Raw genomic sequence first — 26,302 nt, forward strand, 5'->3', positions numbered from 1 at the left:
TAGCCTTTGCGCTACATGTACTATATGATCTTTATATTAGGGAAGGCTGAATGGAGGAGGTATTATGATGTTGCCTCAATTTTAAGATGCGAACTGGTGTAATACATGCTGCGCTATTGATAACAGCCTCTTGGGGGAAAAGAGAAACACTACGTTAAATGTACATAATTTTATGTTTTCCTAGCAGTGGCACATATTTATCTTGACCAATACATACCATATGCTTCTTAAGAATCACAAAGTTAGGAAAAAGTCTTCAAGTTGAGAATCTATAGATCCTTATCAGTCTCTGTTGCTCCTTATCAGAGCAACCTGATACTTTTTAGTAGCCTTGCCTGAGGCTGTGATCTCATGAGCTGCATTAGGATGGCAGTTGAAATTTCAGGGCATACCTGAGTTTTGTTTGCATATGCTTAAACTCAGTGGTTCTCTTTTTCTTGAATTAATACATTGTTGAAATGTAAACAATTTCTCTTAGATAATTGGCAGTCCATGACAGTCTTTACATTGCTCGCAAGGATGGGTCACACCAGTGTCCCCCTGAGTGAAAATCCTTTGATTTGATGTGAGCAATTTTGCAATTTCTTTTGCCTCAAATATTACATAGCTTGCCTTGTGGCAGGCATTTTAAGTTTGTGGTCACTTTTCACTTCAATGCTGCCGTAGTGTGACCAGTGTTTTAAAAGCCACTTGAATCGGGGGTCAATGAAATATGCAAATTAATGGTGACGTGTGACTGTGTGTGATGTTACGCAAGGGTAAACTAGTGCAGGCAGTAACAAGTGTGACATTGTTTACTCCCCTGCTTCTTCACCAGAAGTCCTTTCGACCTCAGTTGGAACGTACTTCTCAATTTCATAAGGTTAAGCATGAAAATAATTTAAAAGCGTCTTAGAATTGATAGAATACCATCTGTTCCTCCTCTTAACTTAGGAATAACATTAAATCATACATGTGTAGAATCCTTTGTAGTATCTTAGGGTTCCATATAAGTATTTTTCCCCTTTACTTAAGAAAGGTGTGTGCCAAGCACATAATATCATAGGATTGAAATATTTTCGGAGAGTCACTTTTTAATACACATCAAATGTAAATGCGTGGATGCCCATAACATTTCAAACTGACCAGAAAGGTACTGAGGCATCATTTCATTTTCCATATGTGAGAGAGAACAGCCCAGCTTGGCTTGAAGGTTTCATCTGCCTGACATTCTTATACCATAAAGAACAGACGCCCCAGCATTGTTTACATGCTCTGTGTGTGTGTGTGTGCTTGTTTATACACACAGTGTACGTTCTAGTAATAGTGCTAATAACACCTTGTATCTAATTAAAGCTGGCTCTAGGGAGAACACGCAGTGGTTTATGGGCAAGCAGTCCCAGTGTTTCCCCATTCCATTTTCTTGTCTGTTTGTGTAATTCCAGCCACCCACAGTCTCCAAGTGGATATGCTGAAGCAGGCCTGCAGCCTGGGTACCAGGAGGGTGTGAACTGGAAGGGACATTTGAAGCAGGTGTTGGGATGTGGCAGGGAGACTAGTTTCAAGTCTGGGCTTGTGACACATTAGAAGTGGCCATTGGAGTGTTCAGCTTTCTGGCTTTTAAGAGACCATCTTTACTCGTTGGGATTACTGCCCGCCATGGAAACCTCATGAAGCATCCATTCTGATTTCCAGATTCTTCATTTAGAGACGTCCCACCGCCTGGGCTCTCCTTGCACCCTTCCTCCTCCATGCCTGTTGGGTTGCCGACGGGGAGGAAGGAAGCAGCAGGGCAAGTCCATCCATTGTCCAGAAGCGTTCCAGGCATCACCTTGGAAAGGTAAGGCTCAGTGTGGTCTTACACCTTGACGTCTCAGAGCTGCTGCCGGGGCTGACTTTTCTCCCTGTCCTTCCAGCTTCAGGAGGTCAGGGGCATCCCTGGAGTCCGAAAGTGACGGGAGCACCTGGAAAAGCAGGTCTCAGTCTGATGAGCTGTTCCAGCCCATGGGCTCACCTCCCTCCACGGACTCCTTCTTAATGGAAGGTGAGGAGAAGACGCCTTTGCATTTACTTGGGTTTCTGTGAGCATTTGCCGAAAGGAATGTTTTCTGAAGGATGTAAGATGGAAACGTTTTCTTTTATTCTTTTTAAAAGAATTCTGTTTCATGGTGTCACTTAGCTACAGGTTCTTCTGATTAAAAAGAATGCAAATTGAGCCACAGAGGAGACTCCCAGATAGTGAGCAAGGAAACATGATGCATCTTTTTAAAGGGACATATTCCCCAAAGAATATGTCATAAACGTCATGAAGAGAAAGAAATATGTGCTTGTTCTTCTTTAAAAATGTTTTACAGCTATTGATGAATTGGTATAGGATCATACATTAAAAATACATATTTCAGTTACTTAAGACTGGACTTGCCTGGATCGCTGAGATATTTATCCCCGTATGTTGCCTCCTACTTCTAGGGGAATGAAAGCATTTTTAAAAACCATGTTTTTGGAAAGGACAATCTGGGGAATTGCTTGTTGTATCCTAGCATTATTAATAGGCAAAGGAAAACCAAATGAAGGGGGAGTAGTGATGAGAGAAGGGGGTCGACTCTTCCCCAGGAATCTGCTTATTTTAAATCCATTGTCCTCACATCTTGACTCCTCTGAGCTAGAATATCTCTAAGGAGTGCCGTTTGGACAAATAGAATTTAGTTTTCCTGAAAGGGGTATATGTGTGTTGTCAAATTCTATCAGAAAAATCTGTACTCACATGTGACTGGAGGCCTTATACCCTGCTTCATGTTTATATTAAGGACAGCAAGCCAAGTAAAGAGCAAATAAAGTGGACAAGTACAAGATTCAGTTTTGAGTAAACAGCGCAAAGCAACCCAGGGCAAAAGAAATCAGTGGGTTTAAGATTCTGTAAGGACATCGTGGACTCTGCAGGTTACCAAAAATAAAACTAAAATAGAGCAAGTCAAAAAGAAAAGAATCTTCAGTATATATATATATTTTTGGCATATACACAATCACTATTTTAATACCTGATTCTGCTTTGCTTCCATGAGGGCGATCTTGATTTGAACCATTTCACTTGTTTGGTTTCAGATGTTTCAATTGCATATCACAGTATTTTGGCTTAGTTGTTTCTGTGTTCATAGCAGGTTTCTTTAGGGTGATGAATCCATAAACATGGGCACCTGTGAAGGTCTGTTTGTGTTATGTGTCTTCACCCACTTCTGGCTTTTCTTTTCTTTCTTCAACGCACATTAGATGTCGTGGATTCGTCTCTGTGGAGTGACCTCAGCAGTGACGCCCAGGGGTTTGAAGCAGAATCTTGGAGTCTGGTGGTGGACCCCTCATTTTGTAGTAGGCAGGAGAAGGATGTCATCAAAAGACAGGATGTCATTTTTGGTAAGCATTTCAAACATTCTCTCTGGGCTCCGGCAGTGTGGTGCAGAGGAAAGTACATGGCATTTGAAACCATACATACCTGGATTCAAGGCGAGGTTCAAGTCCCGGTTCTACCATTTCCTAGTTACTTGGTCTCAGATAAAATATTTAACTCACATGGACCTCAGTTTTTCCTTTTGTAAAGTGAGGATAACGATACTCTGGATTAAAATGTTGTGAGGCTTAAATGAGGCATTGTCTGTAGCTGGTATAAGCAAATTTTATGTCTTCTACCCTTTTCTAGTTTACTTAGGCATGGTCTCTACTCTTTCACCTCTTCTATTGTACGAATCACAGTGACTGTTCACATATTTTAAGGTAGGGCAGTCAGGGCTGCTGCATGCAGGGCCCTGTAGTTTGCCTGCACACAGCCAGAGACTGCGACTCACATAGACGCAGAGGAACTGGCGGCACCTCGCTTAGGGCCGTGTGTGATTGTGTGCCTCGGTCCTGAGTATGGAGTTCAACTGTGGAAGGCTTTACGATTTCATGCTATTTGGGGTGAAGGCCGTCTGAATTAAGGGAGGTTAGATTATAGACTAGTTAGGAAAAAAAGAACTTTAAAAAATTTTCAAGTATGAAGTAGATGCTAAAAAGTGGTTCCAAGAAGATACCTTACTTTAAATATGAGATTAACTCTTAGTTTTTGCTAATCCTGTGTGTGCAAAGCATGGGCTGCAAAGGCCGGTGGCGACGACGGCCGCTTTTCTCCTGTGTGAAGTGGTGGTTATGTAGATCAGAGGAGCCGATGTGCAGTGTGCTGGCATCTAGGGCTGTGCAGGTGGGAGCTGCCTTGGAAAGAGTGATGCTGTCCCCTTTAGTATGTCTCACTTAATTTATATTATACTGTAATTTTTCTTCATTTATTTCTTGATTTCATATATTATTAAAAAAAATCTCACCCATGTGGGATGAATTATCATGTCGTGTAGTTCACAGTATGGCCTCAGGGTCAGAAAGTCTTGTGTTCTAGGGAAAATCCTTCACCTCTCTTCTTCACGTCTCTCTTTTAAAGATAAGGAACATCATTCCTATTTTGGGGGTCATAATAGATAAATGGATTAACGGATATGGTAGATGCTTAGTATGGAGTAGGTATTAAAAATATGGTAGGATACAATAATTAATAATAATAATTTAAAGTTAGTCAGTTCCCAATTAGAGTTTTGTTTATGATAAAATAATAAACAAAGCTACGTGTAGATTTGTTTACCCTCCATGGCTGATGTTTTGTGTTCTTTTTCAAAACATGAGTTTGGAAATACTCATTAACCTAGAACTTGTACTTCTGATGCTCCTACAAATTGTGAATTATTGTTTTCTCTCATGATGCATTTTTAAAATTGAGATATAGTCACAAAACATTGAGATATAAAATTCACCCCTTTACAGTGCATAATCTATACTGTAGTATATTTGTAAAGTTTTAGTATATTTATAAAGTTGTGCAACCATCAACCACTGTTTAATTCCAGAGCATTTTCATCACTCCAGAAAGAAACCCTATGCCCATTAGCAGCCACTCCCCTTTGTCCCCTCCCACCAGTACCTGGCAACCACTAATCTACTTTCTGTCCCTATGAATATGTCCCTATGAACATTACAATATTTAGTGTTTTGGGCCTGGCTTCTTTCACTTAACATATTGTTTTCAAGGTTCATCCATGCTGTAATAGAAATCAGCACTCTATTCCTTTTTGTGGCTGAGTAATATTTCATTGTATAGATATACCACACTTTGTTCATCTAATCATGACTTGATGGTCATTTTGGGTTGTTCCCACTTTGGGGGTCACATCGTACTTTATGTTTAACCTTTTGAAGAACTGCCTGTTTTCCAAAGCAGCTGTACCATTTTACATTCACACCAGTAATGTATGAGGGTTTCAATTTCTCCACATCTTACCAAGGCTTCTTTATTGTTCATCCTTTAAGCTACAGTTATTGTAGTGTGTGTAAAGTGGTGTTTCATTGTGGTTTTGGTTTGTATTTCCCTGATGGCTAATGATGTTGTGCATCTTTTCATGTGCACATTGGCTATTGGTATATCTCTTTAGAGAAACATGTATTCAAATCTTTGGCCTATTTTGAAGTGGGTTTTTTGTCGTTGTTGAGTCATAAGAGTTCTTTATATATTCTGGACCTCAAGTCCGTTATCAAATACATGATTTGCAAATATTTTCTCCCATTGTATGGGTTGTCTTTTCACTCTCTTGATGATGTCCCTTGATCATGACACATTGTTTTCTCCTGGAGAAAATGGAATTTCAGAGACAGATCCAATAACAGAAAGGACCTACTGTTGTATGCATTGAGGAACTTTATTATATTTAATTCAACATAATTCACCAAATTAATTGTGCTCCTACTCAATACAAAACACACACAAAAAAAATGAAAGAAGGAAAAAGAAAGAAAAGAGGTGAACTAAGTTACATTTTATAGAGCATTCAGGGGAAAATAAAACCTGGTGCCCAACTGAAGATACCTAAAGATGTTAGCTGGTTATATTATGAAAGTTTGATACATTGGATTCTTACATCTTGGACTTGACTTATACATATCCTCATATAATGTCTGGAAAAAAGAGAATAGTTTAATATTTTGAGCTTACATTAAATGTTTAATTAATGCTGACTTCAACAGTAGAAGAACATTATTATTCCTAAACATTCCCTTTTTTTTTTTATTTGTGTAACATACAGTGTTTAGCTACTAATTTAGGTCAATAGGGATACTTTTTTAAAAATTGAGGTATAATTGACATACAACATTATATTAGTTTCAGGTGTACAACTTAATGATAATTGTCTATATTGCAAAATGATCACCACAGTAAGTCTAGTTAACATCAGAGGACACTTGTTTTTTTAAAGCTTGTTTTTGCTCACCTGTTTCAGAGCTAATGCAGACAGAAATGCATCACATCCAGACCCTGTTCATCATGTCCGAGATCTTCAGGAAAGGGATGAAGGAGGAGCTGCAGCTTGACCACAGCACTGTGGATAAAATCTTCCCCTGTTTAGATGAGTTACTTGAAATCCACAGGCATTTCTTCTATAGTATGAAGGAGCGAAGGCAAGAATCCTGTATTGGCAACGACAGGAATTTCGTCATCAACCGAATCGGAGATATTCTAGTACAACAGGTGAGAAAGGTTTAAAGGTCTTAAAACCTCAAAGCCTAAAGGTATGCAGACTGTCTAGAGTATTCAAAGCCTGCAGAGAACTGGAATTGATTTCATTATGATTATTGACAGATGGGTTTAGCTGGTTGTCTTTTATTTGATGTTGGTGTGTATGACTGATGTCTGAGAGTTTTAAATAGCCAGTGACTCTTCTGTGTGTCACAGGACTTGGCTGGAGAAAATTTACTTAGACTTTTTTTTTTTTTTTTTGCCACGCTGTGTGGCTTGCAGGATCTTAGTTCCCCAAGCAGGGCCTGAACCCTTGCCCTCTGCAGTGAAAGCGTGGAGTCCTAATCACTAGACCACCAAGGAATTCCCTACTTAGACTTCTTGATATGATGGGCTCTCTAGTAACATGCCTTCCTGAGTGGCCCGTGATAGTCTCACCGATATCTCCAAGATAAGTGCTGCCTAATTTTAGGAAGAGTGAGGCAGATCTATTATCATGAAAGCTCTGGCGTTCATGCCTGGGGGATAAGACAAGCAAATCTCACTCAAAGGAGGCACTTTTTAGGTGCTTGGGATGTTTGAAGCATCAGTGAGAATGGGCTGTGCCACTCTCCTAGTTAAAAAAAAAAAAACAAAAACACCTTACTTTTGACAATTTGTATTGGTCCCCGATCTCTCTGAAAGAGGCTCTGCATTTAAAACATGCTAATGCAGAAGTTAAATAACATGTATCCAGCAGCCTTAAGATGGCAGGGACTTTCAAGGTACTTCCATTATATTACCTCACTTAACCATCACAACACAGTGAGGCAAATATTTATTTTCCCTAAAACTGAGGCATGGAGAAGTAATGACTTTCTCAAGGTCACACATCTCATAAGTGGCATAGCTGGGATCTGAGTTAAGAATATATCTTTGTGATATCCACAGTGACATTCTGGGGAGGCTTTCTAACATCACTAGTCTGTAAGTCCCAGTGAGGCAGGGAGTCTCGTCTCTTTGGTTACCACTGTATTTCAACATCTAGAACAGTGCTTGGTACTATAAGTATTTATTGAATGAAGGGGTCGCTTGGGAAAAACACACCAGGAATTCACTCCAATGCTATGTTTTGCAGTCACTTACAGCATTTGAGGAAAGGCATGGAGATCTATCGCTAATTACTTTAGTTTGGCGTTCTCTAAGTAGACGCCAAAATGCCCCCTCCAAAATATTAATTTTGTATCAGTTTCACCCTGTCACACACACCGGTTGAGTTTAGCTGTTGGTCTATACGTTAAACATTTAAATATGCTTAAATAACGAATATTTTTAATACACAAAAAGAATCCTGACAATTGCCCAAAATCTTCTTCCTCATGTCTAACAATGTAAAAATCCACACTAGTAATACGTTTCTAATCAAAGCACTATTTGCTTTGCATATTATCTTTAAAGTCCTAGACCTGTTCCGTCTTCATAATTCACCTGAAACACATACAGTGCCAGGTTAAGAGACCGTAAAGTACTTGGGAAGACAGTTTGAATAAAAATGTCTGATTGTGTCTTCGTGAACTTGAATCCGAGTGAGTGCATTCAAAAATGAAGTGGGAGATTATTTTATCACTTGGAAGTATTTGCATAATCTCTCTTTCCTTGATACAAACAATCATGACTTTTAATTCTAATCATTGAAAACATTTTTTCTTTCTTGTGTCACTTTCGTAGTTAACCAAAATTTCACATCTTTACCAGATATATTTTTTATTTAATTTTATGGAATTTGAGGACAAGTTTTGGGAAATTGGCTATTACACAGGGTGAGCCCGGTGGTCTTTTGGATGAAAAGGAAAATCTTCGGTGTTCAGAGAGAAGGATTAAGTCTGCTTTTGTGTTCCTGTTGGTGGACATGCTTAGTGGGTATGGCAAGGGCTTCCTTCCAATACTATGTAAATAAAGTTATCTCCTGAAGAATATACTAGCAAAGTCCTCAGACAATGGCTGTGGGAGTGGCACTCTGTAGGAGCAGGGGGAGAGCAAGCTGTTGAAGGATGTATGTGAGAGTCTGGGGAAATCCCACACTCCAACCTCGGGGACTCCATAGATCTCAGGAGGCTGGACTGGAATATGATGGTAATTTAGTCAGTGGGAACTTGCAGTGTTGGTGAGAAGTTGTGAACATGTGGAACATACTTGATATATAGCAGTGGTTTTCCAATTTCAGGTACATAGGAATCTCCTAAAGCTTGTTAAGAACGAGGTATTCTGTGCTCCCAACCCCTAGTGTGTTGTTTGATAGGATTGGATCGGGGGGTGGCATTTTAAAATTATTTTTTCCCCAATGGTAATATCTTACAGAGCTATAATACAGTACCACAACCAGGATACTGATAGGGATACAGCAAAACGCCAGAACATTCCTATCACAATGAGGATTCCTCATCTGGCCATTTTATAGCCACACCTACTTCCCTCCTGTCCCCAACTGCTGGCAGTCACTAATCTGTTCTTTCTATAAGTTTGTCATTTCAATCCAGTTATATAAATTACATACATGTTAGATAGATTATATACACAGTATGTCCCTTTTGGATTGGCTTTTTTTCACTCAGTACAATTCTCTGCATCATCTAGATGGCTGTGTATGTCAGTAGTTCATTCCTTTTTATTGTTGAGTTGTATACCAGAGTATGAATGTACCACAGTTTGTTTATTTATTTATTAACATCTTTATTGGAGTATAATTGCTTTACGATGTTGTGTTAGTTTCTGCTGTATAACCAAGTGAATCAGCTATACATATACATATATCCCATATCCCCTCCCTCTTGCGTCTCCCTCCCACCCTCCCTATGCCACCCCTCTAGGTGGTCACAAAGCCCAGAGCTGATCTCCCTGTGCTATGCAGCTGCTTCCCACTATCTATTTTACATTTCGTAGTGTATATATGTCAATGCTGCTCTCTCACTTCGTCCCAGCTTACCCTTCCCCCTCCCCGTGTCCTCAAGTCCATTCTCTACGTCTACATCTTTATTCCTGTCCTGCCCCTAGGTTCATCAGAGCCATTTGTTTTTTATTCCATAGGCACAGAACTCTTAAAACTCTTTTGAATTTTCTAAGTGCTGAGTGATAAAAAGTGTCGTTTGCTATGTTAATGAGGTATCTTTCATTTTATTTTATTTTATTTTTTAACATCTTTATTGGAGTATAGTTGCTTTACAATGGTGTGTTAGTTTCTGCTGTATAACAAAGTGAATCAGCTATACATATACATATATCACCATACCTCCTCCCTCTTGCGTCTCTCTCCCTCCCACTCTCCCTATACCACCCCTCTAGGTGGTCACAAAGCACCGAGCTGATCTCTCTGTGCTATGCAGCTGCTTCCCACTATCTAGTTTACATTTGGTAGTGTGTATATGTCAGTGCCACTCTCTCACTTCGTCCCAGCTTACCCTTCCCCCTTCCCGTGTCCTCAAGTCCATTCTCTACATCTGCATCTTTGTTTCTGTCCTGCCCCTAGGTTCTTCAGAACCACTTTTTTTTTTTTTTAGATTCCATATATATGTGTCAGCATACGGTATTTGTTTTTCTCTTTCGGACTTATTTTCACTTTGTATGAAAGAATCTAGGTCCGTCCATCTCGCTCCAAATAACTCAATTCGTTTCTTTTTATGGCTGAGTAATATTCCATTGTATATATGTGTCACATCTTCTTTATCCATTCATCTGTCAGTGGACACTTAGGTTGCTTCCATATCCTGGCTATTGTAAATAGTGCTGCAATGAACATTGTGGTACATGATTCTTTTTAAATTATGGTTTTCTCAGGATATATGCCCAGTAGTGGGATTGCTGGGTTGTAGGGTAGTTCTGTTTTTAGTTTTTTAGGGAACCTCCATACTGTTCTCCATAGTGGCTGTATCAATTTACATTCCCACCAACAGTGCAAGAGGATTCCCTTTTCTCCACACCCTCTCCAGCATTTATTGTTTGTAGATTTTTTGATGATGTCCATTCTGACTGGTGTGAGGTGATACCTCATTGTAGTTTTGATTTACATTTCGCTAATGACTAGTGATGTTGAGCATCCTATGTGTTTGTTGGCAATCTGTATACCTTCTTTGGAGAAATGTCTGTTTAGATCTTTGCCCATTTTTAGATTGGGTTGTTTGTTTTTTTGATATTGAGCTTCATGAGCTGCTTGTATATTTTGGAGAGATTAATCCTTTTTCAGTTGCTTCATTTGCAAATACTTTCTTCCATTCTGAGGGTTGTCTTTTCGTCTTGTTTATGGTTTCCTTTGCTGTGCAAAAGCTTTTAAGTTTCATTAGGTCCCATTTGTTTATTTTATTATTATATTTTTTGCAGTACGCAGGCCTCTCACTGTTGTGGCCTCTCCCGTTGCGGAGCACAGGCTCTGGACGCACAGGCTCAGCGGCTATGGCTCATGGGCCTAGCCGCTCCGCGGCATGTGGGATCTTCCTGGACCGGGGCACGAACCCATGTCCCCTGCATCAGCAGGCGAACTCTCAACCACTGCGCCACCAGGGAAGCCCTGTTTATATTTATTTTTATTTCCATTTCTCTAGGAGGTGGGTCACAAAGGATATTGCTGTGACTTATGTCATAGAGTGTTCTGCCTATGTTTTCCTCTAAGAGTTTTGTAGTGCTTGGCCTTACATTTAGGTCTTTAATCCATTTTGAGTTTATTTTTGTGTATGGTGTTAGGGAGTGTTCTAATTTCATTCTTTTACATGTAGCTGTTCCGTTTTCCCAGCACCACTTATTGAAGAGACTGTCTTTTCTCCATTGTATATTCTTGCCTCCTTTATCAAAGATAAGGTGACCATATGTGCGTGGGTTTATTTCTGGGCTTTCTCTCCTGTTCCATTGATCTGTATTTCTTTTTTGGTGCCAGTACAATGCTGTCTTGATTACTGTAGCTTTGTAGTATAGTCTGAAGTCAGAGAGCCTGATTCCTCCAGCTCCGTTTTTCTTTCTCAAGATTGTTTTGGCTATTCGGGGTCCTTTGTGTTTCCATACAAATTGTGATATTTTTTGTTCTAGTTCTGTGAAAAATGCCATTGGTAGTTTGATAGGGATTGCATTGAATCTGTAGATTGCTTTGGGTAGTATAGTCATTTTCACAGTATTGATTCTTCCAATCCAAGAACATGGTATATCTCTCCATCTGTTTGTGTCATCTTTAATTTCTTTCATCAGTGTCTTATAGTTTTCTGCATACAGGTCTTTTGTCTCCTTAGGTAGGTTTATTCCTAGGTATTTTATTCTTTTTGTTGCAGTGATAAATGGGAATGTTTCCTTAATTTCTCTTTCAGATTTTTCATCATTACTGTATAGGAATGTAAGAGCTTTCTGTGCATTAATTTTGTATCCTGCTACATTACCAAATTCATTGATTAGCTCTAGTCATTTTCTGGTAGCATCGTTAGGATTCTCTATGTATAGTATCATGTCATCTGCGAACAGTGACAGTTTTACTTCTTCTTTTACAATTTGGATTCCTTTTATTTCTTTTTCTTCTCTGATTGCTGTGGCTAAAACTTCCAAAACTATGTTGAATAATAGTGGTGAGAGTGGGGAACCTTGTCTTGTTCCTTATCTTAGTGAAAGTGGTTTCAGTTTTTCACCATTGAGGACGATGTTGGCTGTGGGTTTGTCATATATGGCCTTTATTATGTTGACATAAGTTCCCTGTATACCTACTTTCTGGAGGGTTTTTATCCTAAATGGGTATTGAATTTTGTCAAAAGCTTTTTCTGCATCTATTGAGATTATCATATGACTTTTATCCTTCAGGTTCTTAATATGGTGTATCACATTGATTGATTTGCATATATTGAAGAATCCTTGCATTCCTGGGATAATCCCCAGTTGATCATGGTGTTTGATCCTTTTAATGTGCTGCTGGATTCTGTTTGCTAGTATTTTGTTGAGGATTTTTGCATCTGTGTTCATCAGTGATATTGGCCTGTAGTTTTCTTTCTTTGTGACAGCTTTGGTTTTGGTATCAGGGTGATGGTGGTCTCATAGAATGAGTTTGGGAGCGTTCCTCCCTCTGCTATATTTTGGAAGAGTTTGAGAAGGATAGGCGTTAGCTCTTCTCTAAATGTTTGATAGAATTTGCCTGGGAAGCCATCTGGTCCTGGGCTTTTGTTTGTTGGAAGATTTTTAATCACAGTTTCAATTTCAGTGCTTGTGATTGGACTGTTTATATCTTCTATTTCTTCCTGGTTCAGTCTCAGAAGGTTGTGCTTTTCTAAGAATTTGTCCAGTACTTCCAAGTTGTCCATTTTATTGGCATTTAGTGGCTTGTAGTAATCTCTCATGATCTTTCGTATTTCTGCAGTGTCCGTTGTTACTTCTCCCTTTTCATTTCTAATTCTGTTGATATAAGTCTTTTCCCTTTTTTTCTTGATGAGTCTGGCTAATGGTTTATCAATTTTGTTTATCCTCTCAAAGAACCAGCTTTTACTCTTATTGATCTTTGCTATTGTTTCCTTCATTTCTTTTTCATTTATTTCTGATCTGATTTTTATGATTTCTTTCCTTCTGCCAATTTTGGGGTTTTTTTTTTGTTCTTTCTCTAATTGCTTTAGGTGTAAGGTTAGGTTGTTTATTTGAGATGTTTCTTGTTTCTTGAAGTAGGATTGTATTGCTATAAACTTCCCTCTTAGAACTGTTTTTGCTGCATCCTATAGATTCTGGGTTGTCGTGTTTTCATTGTCATTTGTTTCTAGGTACTTTTTGATTTCCTCTTTGATTTCTTCAGTGATCTCTCGGTTATTAAGTAGTGTATTGTTTAGCCTCCATGTGTTTGTATTTTTTACGGTTTTTTTTCCTGTAATTGATATCTAGTCTCATAGCGTTGTGGTCAGAAAAGATACTTGATACGATTTCAATTTTCTTAAATTTACCAAGGCTTGATTTGTGACCCAAGATATGATCTATCCTGGAGAATGTTCCATGAGCACTTGAGAAGAAAGTGTATTCTGTTGTTTTTGGATGGAATGTCCTTAAATATGAATATGTCCATCTTGTTTAATGTGTCATTTAAAGCTTCTGTTTCCTTATTTATTTTCATTTTGGATGATCTGTCCATTGGTGAAAGTGGGGTGTTAAAGTCCCCTATTATGACTGTGTTACTGTCAATTTTCCCTTTTTTGGCTTTTAGCATTTGCCTTATGTATTGAGGTGCTCCTATGGTGGGTGCATAAGTATTTAAAATTGTTATATCTTCGTCTTGGATGGATCCCTTGATCATTATGTAGTGTCCTTTTTTGACTCTTGTAATAGTCTTTATTTTAAAGTATATTTTGTCTGATATGAAAATTGCTACTTCAGCCTTCTTTTGATTTCTATTTGCATGGAATATCTTTTTCCATCCCCTCACTTTCAGTCTGTATGTGTCCCTAGGTCTGAAGTGGGTCTCTTGTAGACAGCATATATATGGGTCTTGTTTTTGTATCCATTCAGCCGGTCTATGTCTTTTGGTTGGGGCATTTAATCCATTTACATTTAACGTAGTTATCGATATGTATGTTCCTATTACCATTTTCTTAATTGTTTTGGGTTTGTTATTGTAGGTCTTTTTCTTCCCTTGTGTTTCCTGCCTAGAGAAGTTCCTTTAGCATTTATTGTAAAGCTGGTTTGGTGGTGCTGATTTCTCTTAGCTTTTGCTTGTCTGTAAAGGTTTTAATTTCCCCGTTGAATCTGAATGAGATCCTTGCTGGGTAATCTTGGTTGTAGGTTTTTCCCTTTAATCACTTTCAATATGTCCTGCCACTCCCTTCTGGCCTGCAGAGTTTCTGCTGAAAGATCAGCTATTAACCTTATGGGGGTTCCCTTGTATGTTATTTGTTGCTTTTCCCTTGCTGCTTTTAATATTTTTTTCTTTGTGTTTAATTTTTGATAGTTTGATTAATATGTGTCTCAAGGTGTTTCTCCTTGGATTTATCCTGTATGGGACTCTCTGTGCTTCCTGGACTTGATTGACTATTTCCTTTCCCATGTTAGGGAAATTTTCAACTATAATCTCTTGAAATATTTTCTCAGTCCCTTTCTTTTTCTCTTCTTCTTCTGGGACCCCTCTAATTCAAATGTTGGTGCATTTGATGTTGTCCCAGAGGTCTCTGAGACTATCCTCAGTTCTTTTCATTCTTTTTTCTTTATTCTGCTGTGCGGTAGTTATTTCCACTATTTTATCTTCCATGTCACTTATCCGTTCTTCTGCCTCAGTTATTCTGCTATTGATTCCTTCTAGAGAATTTTTAATTTCATTTATTGTATTATTCATCATTGTTTGTTTGCTCTCTAGTTCTTCTAGGCCCTTGTTAAGCATTTCTTGTATTTTCTCCATTCTATTTCCAAGATTTTGGATCATCTTTACTATCATTACTCTGAATTCTTTTTCAGGTAGACTGCCTATTTCCTCTTCATTTGTTTGGTCTGGTGAGGTTTTACTTTGCTCCTTCATCTGCTGTGTATTTCTCTGTCTTCTCATTTTGCTTAACTTTCTTTGTGGGGGTCTCATTTTTGCAGGCTGCAGTTTCGTAGTTCCTATTGTTTTTGGTGTCTGCCCCCAGTGGGTAAGGTTGGTTCAGTGGGTTGTGTAGGCTTCCTGGTGGAGGGGACTGGTGCCTGTGTTCTGGTGGGTGAGGCTGGATCTTGTCTTTCTGGTGGACAGGACCGTATCTGGTGGTGTGTTTTGGGGTGTCTGTGAACTTATGATTTTAGGCAGCCTTTCTGCTAATGGGTGGGGTTGTGTTCCTGTCTTACTAGTTGTTTGGCATGGGGTGTCCAGCACTGGAGCTTGCTGGTCGTTGAGTGGAGCTGGGTCTTAGCATTGAGATCGAGATCTCTGGGAGATCTCTCGCCGATTGATATTACGTGGGGCTGGGAGGTCTCTGGTGGTCCAGTGTCCTGAACTCAGCTCTCCCACCTCAGATGCTCAGGCCTGACATCCAGCCAGAGCACGAAGACCCTGTCAGCCACACGGTTCAGAAGAAAAGGGAGGAAAAAAAGCAAGCAAGAAAGAAAAAAAAGTTATTAAAATAAAAAAATTTAAAAAGTAATTTAAAAAAAAGAACAGAGCAACCAAACCAATAAACAAACCCACCAATGATAACAAGCACTAAAAACTATACTAAGGTAAACATAAAAATCAGAATCTAGTCAGTCCCATACAGCAAACCCCATGTCTACAGTTGCTCCCAAAGTCCACCTCCTCAATTTGGGATGATTCGTTGTCTCTTCAGGTATTCCACAGATGCAGGGTACATCCAGTTGATTGTGGAGATTTAATCCGCTGCTCCTGAGGCTGCTGGGAGAGATTTCCCTTTGTTCGCACGGCTCCCTGGGTTCAGCTTCGGATTTGGCCCCTCCTCTGCGTGTAGGTCGCCCTCTGGCGTCTGTTCTTTGCCCAGACAGGAGGGAATTAAAGGAGCAGCTGATTCGGGAGCTCTGACTCACTCAGGCCGGGGGGAGGGAGGAGTACGGAATGCGGGGCGAGCCTGCAGCAGCAGAGGTCAGCGTGATGTTGCAACAACCTGAGGCGCACCGTGTGTTCTCCCAGGGAAGTTGTCCCTGGATCACGGGACCCTGGCAGTGGCGGGCTGCACAGGCTCCCAGGAGGGGAGGTGTGGATAGTGACCTGTGCTTGCACACAGGCTTCTTGGTGGCGGCAGCAGCAGCCTTAGCGTCTCATGCCCGTCTCTGGTGTCCACGCTGATAGCCGCGGCTCGCGCCTGTCTCTGAAGCTCATTTAGGCAGTGCTACGAATCCCCTCTCCTCGCACACCTTGAAACAATGGTCTCTTGCCTCTTACGCAGGCCAAAGTTTTTCCCGGACTCCCTCATATTTTAAGGATCATGCTTTTGATTTCAAGTCTAAGACCTCTTTGTCTAGCCTGAGATCCCAAAGATTTTCTCCTTTTTTTTTTTTTCTAAAAGTTTTATAGTTTTATGTTTTATGTTTAGGTCTGTGATCCATTTGGAGTTACTTTTTGTGTAAAATATGAGACTTTGGTCAAGGTTATTATTATTATTTTTTGACCTGTGGATGTTCAGCTGCTCCAATATCATTTGTTGAAAGGGCTATCCTTCCTCCAATAAATTACTTTTGCCTTCTGTCAAAAACTGTTGGGCATTTTGGGTTCCTATTTTGTTCCATTGATCTATGTGTATCCTTCCATAGTCATAATTACAGTAGTTATAGAATAAATCTTGAAATTGTCTAGACTGAGTTCTTTCACTTTATTCTTCTTTTCCAAAATTGTTTTTATCCTAGTTTCTTTACCTTTTGATATAAATTCTAGAATAATCTTGTCTATATGTACAGACACTTGCTGAGATTTGATAAGAATTGCATTAAACCTGTACATTAATTTGGGGGAAATTGACATCTTTACTATGTTGAGTCTTCCAATCTATGAACATGGTATATTTATTTAAATCTTATTTGATTTCTTTCATTAGCATTGTGTAGTTTTCAGCACACAAGGCCTGTGTGTGTTTTGTTAAATTTATACCTACATATTATTGTTGGTGGTTTAAGGATCATCTCGTAAGATGTATTGGCCTCAAGCATAGATAAAACTGTGAGCAAAGTTGGAAAGACCAGAGATAGGGATGTACATTTTAAGTACTTTCTAAGGAGGTGTAGGTGTGTTCTGGTTTCTGTTACAGTGATCTTCAGCACCCACATGTATACATAGTGTCACCAGAGTCTGAAGCATTGGCATCAGATTATTCAGCTGATTCTCTCCATACCACCATATGATGCTAAGTTGTTCCCATGTAGATTTTTCTACAGAGATTTTTCTGCAGGTCAAGGTTATTGAAATATCCAGCCCACATCTCTACTTCTGTCCATCAGTTAATAAGTTGGCCTTCTGGTTACTCATCTTTCTCTGTCATCTTGGCTAATGATAACCTGCCTGTTGATCCATTTGTGATGACAAAAATTAAATTCCCAATGAAGACTGAGTTCATGGACATGATCAGTTACCCAATGTAAATGTCAACCTTCCTGAGGATCCCCAAATGTGCCCCATACCCTTCAATCTATAAAAGTATTAAAACTATAAATTGAAATTATAAAGTTGCATAAACACATAAAAATAGAAGATATCAAATGTTTTTCACTGGGCTATTGATAGTTGAGTTAGTTCAATATAATATAATCACATTAGGTTGATGTCTTCCTCTTGCCTCTTGACTACTTCCTCTTACTTTAATTTAAAAAGTATCTGGGGAAGAGAAGTGATTGTGGTCAGAAATTCCTGGATGTTTATTCTTTATTTGCAAAGAATGTACTGAAATATATGAAAATTGCATGTTCTTTTTAGTGTTTAGGACTGACTAAATTTATAAACCATCATTGAAATGTTTTTCTTCTCAGTTTTCAGAAGAAAATGCAAATAAAATGAAGAAAATATATGGGGAATTCTGTAGCCATCACAAGGAGGCTGTTAGCCTCTTTAAAGAACTCCAGCAGAATAAAAAGTTTCAGAATTTTATTAAGGCAAGTATTTTAAAACTCTGTTACAAAATGGTAAGCCAGCATGAAGTTCATACTTGTTTTTTAGGTGATCTAACGAAGTTTCACATCTAGGTACTGTTTTTCAGGGAAGAAGGAAGTGATAGGTTTGTGGCAAAGATAGAAAGCCTCTTTTTCTATGTTAGTAAAATATTTCTCCCAAATCACTTACTATTGTATTTATATTTGCGAAGCCATGTTCTCCATACTTCTGAGCACCTTTGTAATATCCTGTGAAGCTTTTCATGCCCTGACAAGTTATAAATCAGAAGAACCACAGTAAAAATAAAGAACCTACCCCCCCCCACTGGATTAATTTGAAGCAAGTCTGTGATGCACATCATTTCATATATAACTTGTATCACTGAACAATATATCTTTTAAAAATTACAGTGGCATTATTCCACTTAAATACATAATAATTCTTTAATATCTTCAAACAGCTGGCCAGTGATCAAATTTCCCTCATTAGCTCATAAAATTGGATCAGGATCTGACCAAGGTTTATATATTATCCATGGGGGGTTATGTCTTTTAAATCGCCTTTGCATTGAATGCTTCCCATCCCAATTTTTTGGTGTCCTACTTACTTATTGAAGAAATTTGTCCTTTAGAGTTTCATAGATTCTAATTTTTTATCTACCATTTTAAGCATGCTACTGGATTCTCCTCCTTTTTTTTTTTTTTAAACATACGTGTGTGTTGAGAACTTGAAAATAAGGCTTTGAGATATTTAGAAAAAAGTTACCCGGATTAGAGGGAACTTAAATGCTATGATGAATAATAACAAATGTAGAAGAAAACCTGTTAGAAAAACAAACAGTTAATTGCAAACTCATGTTCAAAATGTGACTTTGATTTCTGAGTATTTTTCAAAACTTCTGCTATTCACGAATCTTAGCACTTATAAGTCTTAAAACCTGCTCATTTTTGGAATTAACTCTAAGTACATCAGTGTAACTTGAAACTTCTTAATCTTGGAGAGTTGGGTTATTGAAATTAATTTCAAAGTATACAATTTAATGACAATGTATCAAGTTTTAATTAATGATGCAGCATGTTATGTCTGAATAGAATTATACTGTTGCAGGTTCTTTGTATTATTAAATTCCTACCTAAAAAGAAAATACAGGTAGTGTTTGTGTATATTAAAATTTAAAAATATATACATATATATATATTTTTTAAGCTCCGAAATAGTAATCTTTTGGCTCGACGCCGAGGAATTCCAGAATGCATTCTGCTGGTCACTCAGCGCATCACAAAATACCCTGTCTTGGTGGAAAGGATATTGCAGTACACAAAGGGTGAGTGATGACTTCTGGGATAAACATTTGCCTCTTTCATTAGTTTTAAACATAGCTGAGGTGTTGTAAACAGCTATAGATGCTTGTGGGTGCCTGATTCATAAAGATTTTTCATTATGGAAAAACTGTGAAGCCTTAGGATTTGGATCCATTTTGAAAAGTTATCTTTCATAATGTGACTTGGCCAATAGTCTGAATTCCTCCAAGCAGCCCAAAGCAAGTAGACTTCCTCATACTTTGACCCTACCCTTCCCATCTGTATTTTCCCCATATCCAGACCTTAATACCTCTTCTTCATCTTCCTATTACCTTCCCAGCATTGATTTATTAGATTGAGAATGATTTATGAAGGAGCTATTTTTGACCCTGTCAATTCATCATGTTCAAGGACTACCATCTGGATGTCCTTTAAGAACCTGTTAATGCACATGGCTGGCCTATAAGCTCCTTGAGGGGTCTAGATTCAATACCTAGTGCAGAATAGGTTATCAATAAATAAATATAACAGTGCAATGAATGGACAGATAAAAGTGCCTGTTCCTCAAGCTAGCTTATTGATCGTGAGTAAATTATTAGGATGGTAGCGTCTTCTGTTAACAAGGGCTTTGGTTTGGCCTTGCGTGAACTTGCATGGCCGTTGCAGATACTTGGCTCTGCCGCTCATTAGTTGGGCAAGGTAATGAAATGAGCCTCAGTTCTCTCCACTACCAAATGAGAATACTAGTCTTTATCTTATGGAATTGTTGTGAGGATTAAGTGAGATTGTCTCAGAAAGTGCCCAGCACACAGCCTGGTATAAACAAGGTGCTTGATAAGTGGGAGCTGTTTTTATTATCTTTATTATGACCAACTGACTTGGAGATCATGAAAGTGGTAATGAGATCTTAAATTCCCACTCTAAAAAGTCAACTTTTAACATCCTTTTTTTGGAAGGGGTCTCGGTGAATAGAAATGCATGATTTGGTCTTTCCATTTTTTTTTTTAGTTACATTAGGACCTAAGTTCAGGCAGGAATGGTAGCATCCATTCCTTATGTCCCATTTGTATTGCTTCCTATAATTTTTTTTTTTTTTTTTTGCGGTACACGGGCCTCTCACTGTTGTGGCCTCTCCCATTGCGGAACACAGGCTCTGGACACGCAGGCTCAGTGGCCATGGCTCACGGGCCCAGCCGCTCTGCGGCATGTGGGATCATCCTGGACCGGGGCACGAACCCATGTCCCCCCCTGCATCAGCAGGTGGACTCTCAACCACTGCGCCACCAGGGAAGCCCGCTTCCTATAATTTAACATAAAATATAAGCACAGTAGAAAGAGAAAAGCCTCATAATTTTGTTCTCAGTTAAAGAATGAAAACAAAATTAAGACTTTTAGTTTATATTATGGTTATATTCTCTTTCTTAAGTTTAATACAATACTCAAAGACTAACATCTGTCGGACTGTGTTAGGCCAGCTAGTGCTCCTCCAAGAATCATCCCATGCCAGATTCCAGGTAGGATGCGTCACAGTGATTGCCTGCTGTGTGTCAGAAATGAGAAGTGGGACTTACGGCTCTGCAGGCGTAGACGTCATAGTGGCTGAACGAACACTGCCTCCTTAGTTAGGTCAGACTTCTCCAACCTCTCTAGTTGCTGGGAACATTGGTTCATGTGACTCTTTATGGCAGTGCTTTTAGAATTTCATTAGGAGTACCCCTCACCTAGGGATCTCATTTACATGCAGACTCCGATTCAGTAGGTCTGGGGTAGAACCCAAGGTAAGCATTTCTAACAAGACCCCCGGGTGGGACCAATGCTGCTGCACTTTGAGTTGCAAGCGGTTAAAAGACAGTAATTTATTCCTGAAGGTCAGAAGACTCGGAACCTTTTCTTGGCCTTACTTTAAGTCACTTTGTAATTCAACTTTGATTTTCTCTACTCAACTTTCCTATATTTAAAATATGCTCTTTATAAAGAAGAATCTTTTTTTTTTTTTTCATGGTGGGGAGTGCTGCTTAGGTGGGTGGCAGGTATAGTAAAGTAGTGAAGTAAATGAAGTATATTCTTTTCATGGGCAATGAGAAAATCTTCCTTGTTAATGATTGGTGTCACGATCTATTCCTTGGTTTTCTCACAAAGCCCTCGTGTACCTATTTGAGGCATTTAGAGCCTGGAAAGTTTAGACCCTTTGGAGGACTTGTTCTTATTCCATTTCACTGCTATTTCTGTGTGTTTATTTCTGCTGCTCTAGGCTCTTAGAGAATCTTTTATTTTCTCTGTTGTTTTTCTTTCTCCTCTCCTAGCATTTTCTGACCTCCTGAAACTTTCCCTTTCAGTTCCATTCACCTCAGTAAACATCAATTCGTGTTTTTTTTAATCAGATATAGAAAATAGCTAAATTTGGTTTCATCTAGAGCTCCAGGAGGCTGTTGCAGAAACTTCTCCAGAAGTTTTTCTTAAGATAATCTAGAGATAAGAGATTTGGCCAGTATTTCAGAGTAACAGCTGGATCCGATGATCGTCTACTCTGTTGGCGTGAGCGTGGCTGAGTTACCTACTCTGCACAGTGCCTTGGTCCCATTTTTTTTAGGTTGAAAAAATGTTTTAATATATATTATTAATATCTTTATGTTAATGCAGTTGTAAGTTACAATTTTAAATGTTATTTTTTTAGGGAGAGAGGGATCTAGGAAAGCAAATGAGTCCGAGGTCTATTCAAGTCACCCTGCAGCTCCCTTCTGGGAAAGGACTCCAGCTTGGGCTTGTAGCTCAGTTAAGTTCTAAGAAGCTAGGCGTGGGGTTTGCTTAATTACCTGTGTCTGGGAAGGTGGAAGAAAGGCCTAACTTGGGATGTGACACATTCACTGTCCTAGGAAGGAAGGTCAGACCAGTCTCTAGAATTCAGACATCATATTGTCACAGTGTTGCTGCTGAAGTATCTGATAAGTAAATCTTCTTCATGACACAGTTCAACCATCCTTTTGGGGAGGAGGGGTGCTGAGTGATGATAGAGTATTTGAAGTTAATCCAATATTTTTGCTCTGGGATTTTTGCTATTTGGATGATGTATTTAACTTTACTTAAAACTAAAGAAAAAACGTCTTCCTTATTAGCGCCCTGGCTTGTTTCATGGTGCCTGTTCTTTCTTTTTCCCATGCAGAAAACACTGAAGAACAGAAAGACTTATGCAAAGCTCTTTGCTTAATTAAAGACATGATTGCAGCTGTGGATTTAAAAGTCAGCGAATATGAGAAAAAACAAAAATGGCTTGAGATCCTAAATAAGATTGAAAACAAAACATATACCAAGCTTAAAAATGGCCACGTGTTTAGGAAGCAGGCACTGATGAGTAAAGAAAGGACCCTGTTATACGATGGCCTTGTTTATTGGAAAACCGCTACGGGTCGTTTCAAAGGTACCGTGGCTCTAACAGACCAATTTCTCCCTCTTGTTCACACACATTATTCATTTAACAGAGGACAGATTTTCCAAAGAAAACTGGTTCAGCGATGCAGGCCCACACACAAACCCTAGGTCAGTGGAAAGATCCCTGTAGGATCAAGATGAAAACTTCCATAGGCACAGGTGGCCCACGCTACAAACCTTAGGGGGAAGTTTGCTGCCTCAAGCAAAAGGCTTCCTATGTATTGCATGGGTTTTCAAGTTTGCGATGTTTGAATCAAAGGACCTGAGAATTCTGCTAATTGTTGGCATGGAAATATTATCCTGGAAAATGTGCCTACACACTCAGAATCTGTTGTGTGCCAAGCCAGCCAGGAGCTCAGACCATTGAGGGGAAAAATGAGCTCTAAACATCATCTTTGGGACCGAATGATATAATGCATAAATATACATAGTAATGCATAAATATACACGTGGACATTGGTGTGCTGTTTGCTATCAGGCATTAACCTGCCTGTTTATCTGGTTAGCGTCTAAAATAGTTTATTCTGATCCTTAAGAAATCATTCTGTAGCTAGCACCTTGTCCGAGGCTTTGTCAACACTGGCCACTGGATTTAAAACCCTAGAATGGCCTCTGGAGTTTAAAATTTTTACTGATGCTCAAGTCTTCTCCCAGAGGTTCTGATTTTATTGGTCTGGGGGTGAAACCCAGGCATAGGGATGCTCAAAGCACCCAGGTGAGTCTGCAGTCAGGGTTAAGCACCACTGGCCCAACCTTCTTGTTTCTGATATATCTTAGTATCTTCCTTAGGTAAGCAATGAGAGGAAGAGGTGGTTAAATTCCAGGTACTCCAAGGTTGCTACCCACTGAAGGATTATCAAGTTTTGGTAGTGCTTGCAACAGATGACCAAAGGACTTATTGATCAGCAACTTGCAGTGTTGCAACTAAACGTGAACCATACTTAGAATATTAACCACAACTAAAATATTAACCGCAGTCTGTAGATCCTATTGCTCCAAGTCATTTGCTCTTTATCTGTTCTGTGGAATGAACAGCTGGGTAACTCTGTGTTAGAATGTTAGTGGTATAGTGAAGGTGGGTTCTTGTGAACAGCATGTAAGGGAGGTGTAGGACCTCACACTTCCCTCAGATCCACATGGAACAAAATAGCAGATTAGTATATATAGTAATTCAAGGCGGAAGCTGCCCATAAACATTTTTAATTAAGCACTTTTTTGCTGTAAAGGTAAGGGCTTGCTCCATTCTATTAGAACCTTGTTTTTTATTGAATATTTTTCTTCCATTTGGAAGGCTACAACATTACATTTTGCTGGAGATTTAGCTGTACCAACCGTGACACACGCAAGCGTGCACTTAAACACAGCTTACTTACTGAGTTATCTATAAAATGTATCTTTAGCTATCATAATACAGGCATTTTAATAAAGGTTTTATAGTTAGACTAAAAGTTAGTATTTATTTTTAGTATGTTTATTTAAATTATTTAAACATGAAATTAGAATTTTAATAAAGGCATTTGAATTGTGGCTTGCTTCATTAATACTAGTAATATTTTTCCTTTGAAGATATCCTAGCTCTGCTTCTAACTGATGTGCTGCTCTTTTTACAAGAAAAAGACCAGAAGTACATCTTTGCAGCTGTTGTAAGTATATGGCCGTGTGATGAATGTTTTCATTGGTTTAATCCCACATCTCCTTGAAAAATGCCTGAAATTCCTAGTGAAATTAAATGGTCATTGGCAAGATCATGCCTGTGGTATAGTCCCATTATTAGCGATTACAGTGTTCGGTAGCAAGGATCCAATTGGGTTTACCAAGCATGATATGCATTGATTTATCACAACTAGGACTGGTAGTCCGCTGATGCAGCAATTTAACCAGTTGTGAAAATATTGAAGTACTTTGATACTGGTTGGTGAATAGGCACTGCGCTAAACCCCACAAGGGGACCCTCTGCTGTCTGGCTATCTTGGTCTTTCCTCCAGAAACCCCCTCCCCCTGCAGTCCTGACTCCCCAGCACCTCAAATGTTAATGCTGGGAATAACAAGTCACTTCTGACACCTCACTTTCTCTATCCCCATTGGACAGTGCCTGCTGTACCAGTTGCCAACTCCATTCATAACTGTTATGATGCTCCTTCTGCCAGACACGAGAACACCATCCTGGTATCTAAAGTGTAAAGACGGTTCTTTCTTAATTCTCCCATAATGGCTACTAATACTAAGGTTGTTCATGTAACACTTACCTTTGTAGTGTGTTATTGTTATCTCATTGCCAGCACAAAGTGAGACTCAGACTAGCAGTAAAACCAGTATTTTATAGCATTTCTTATATAGCATCTTGTCCACAGTGACTCGCTTAAAGATGGAAGATGTCATGAGTCAACCCCTTGTCAGCATCATGGAGCATCAGGCCCTGTTATAGGAAAGAATCTAAGATGCAGTACCAATGTGGGCGGTATAACGGTGCTTCTTTACAATGTTAGTGTTTATCATCCATTGACTGATAGAATATTTGGGTACCATTAGCAGATATCCTCAGTTCCAACTGGTTTTGGCAAATTCAGAGCTTAAGGAAGTTTATGTTATGCCGTTCAGAGAAAACAAAGAAGCATGCCTGCTCAGTGATAGATTCTGGGGAGGAAGAGGCTGGAGCAGTGTCTCAGCTGCCTCTCCATCTTGTCAGGTTGGCCCAGTAGGCTTCTTCACCCTGTTCAGCACGTTGCCTCTCATCAACACAGTGATGCCAAGTTGTATAAAGGTCAGAGATTATTTCACAGAGCTACACCAGAGGATAACAAGAGGCCTTAAACTAGTTCCATGGCCCTGATCCATTTGAACTGTATATATTGCCTATTTCATGACAACCTACTGATTTGTCCAACAACCTGTCTCTGCTATTATCTTGGATGCTCTGAAGGAACACAGAGAAAATAAGCAGGAAGGTGGGAACATTTTGTTTGCCCTGTGGGATGGTGAGGGCCATGCTGAAAGAGAAAACAAATTCACACCACATTTTTATAAACAAAGGTTTCTTCAAAAACTAAGACCGGAAAGAGAAGCAAATCCTGCTTCTTGGGTGGTATGGGCCAGGTGACCTGCTGATGGATCAAAAATTCGACACAGCAAAAAGACAGCTCTCGGGCTTCCCTGGTGGCGCAGTGGTTGAGAATCTCCCTGCCGATGCAGGGGACACGGGTTCGAGCCCTGGTCTGGGAAGATCCCACATGCCACGGAGCAACTAGGCCCGTGAGCCACAACTACTGAGCCTGCGCATCTGGAGCCTGTGCTCCGCAACAAGAGAGGCCGCGACAGTGAGAGGCCTGCGCACGGTGATGAAGAGTGGCCCCCGCTCGCCACAACTAGAGAAAGCCCTCGCACAGAAACGAAGACCCAACACAGCCAAAAATAAATAAATAAATTAATTAATTAAAAGAAAAAGACAGCTATCTTGTTTTCTAGGACAATGTGCAAATGGATTCAGATCAA

At 39.3% G+C, this 26,302-nt stretch overlaps 1 protein-coding gene across 9 annotated transcripts in view; it reads left to right on the plus strand.

Annotated features, from left to right (window-relative positions):
- Positions 1-26,302, plus strand: part of ARHGEF28 (Rho guanine nucleotide exchange factor 28) — a 309,928-nt gene that overhangs the window by 225,753 nt on the left and 57,873 nt on the right. For all 9 annotated transcript variants that reach the window (XM_022595023.2, XM_089908998.1, XM_089908999.1 and 6 more), the window contains 8 exons: positions 1,675-1,819; positions 1,896-2,023; positions 3,247-3,387; positions 6,327-6,574; positions 17,966-18,088; positions 19,293-19,410; positions 22,548-22,802; positions 24,380-24,456. In XM_022595023.2, the coding sequence (XP_022450731.2) occupies positions 1,675-1,819; positions 1,896-2,023; positions 3,247-3,387; positions 6,327-6,574; positions 17,966-18,088; positions 19,293-19,410; positions 22,548-22,802; positions 24,380-24,456 (1,235 nt within the window). The remainder of the gene's footprint in view (positions 1-1,674; positions 1,820-1,895; positions 2,024-3,246; positions 3,388-6,326; positions 6,575-17,965; positions 18,089-19,292; positions 19,411-22,547; positions 22,803-24,379; positions 24,457-26,302) is intronic.

This window comes from Delphinapterus leucas, chromosome 3, assembly GCF_059928025.1.
Source record: "Delphinapterus leucas isolate spDelLeu-1000000601 "Yukka" chromosome 3, BTC_Dleu_Yukka2, whole genome shotgun sequence".
Taxonomy (NCBI): domain Eukaryota; kingdom Metazoa; phylum Chordata; class Mammalia; order Artiodactyla; family Monodontidae; genus Delphinapterus; species Delphinapterus leucas.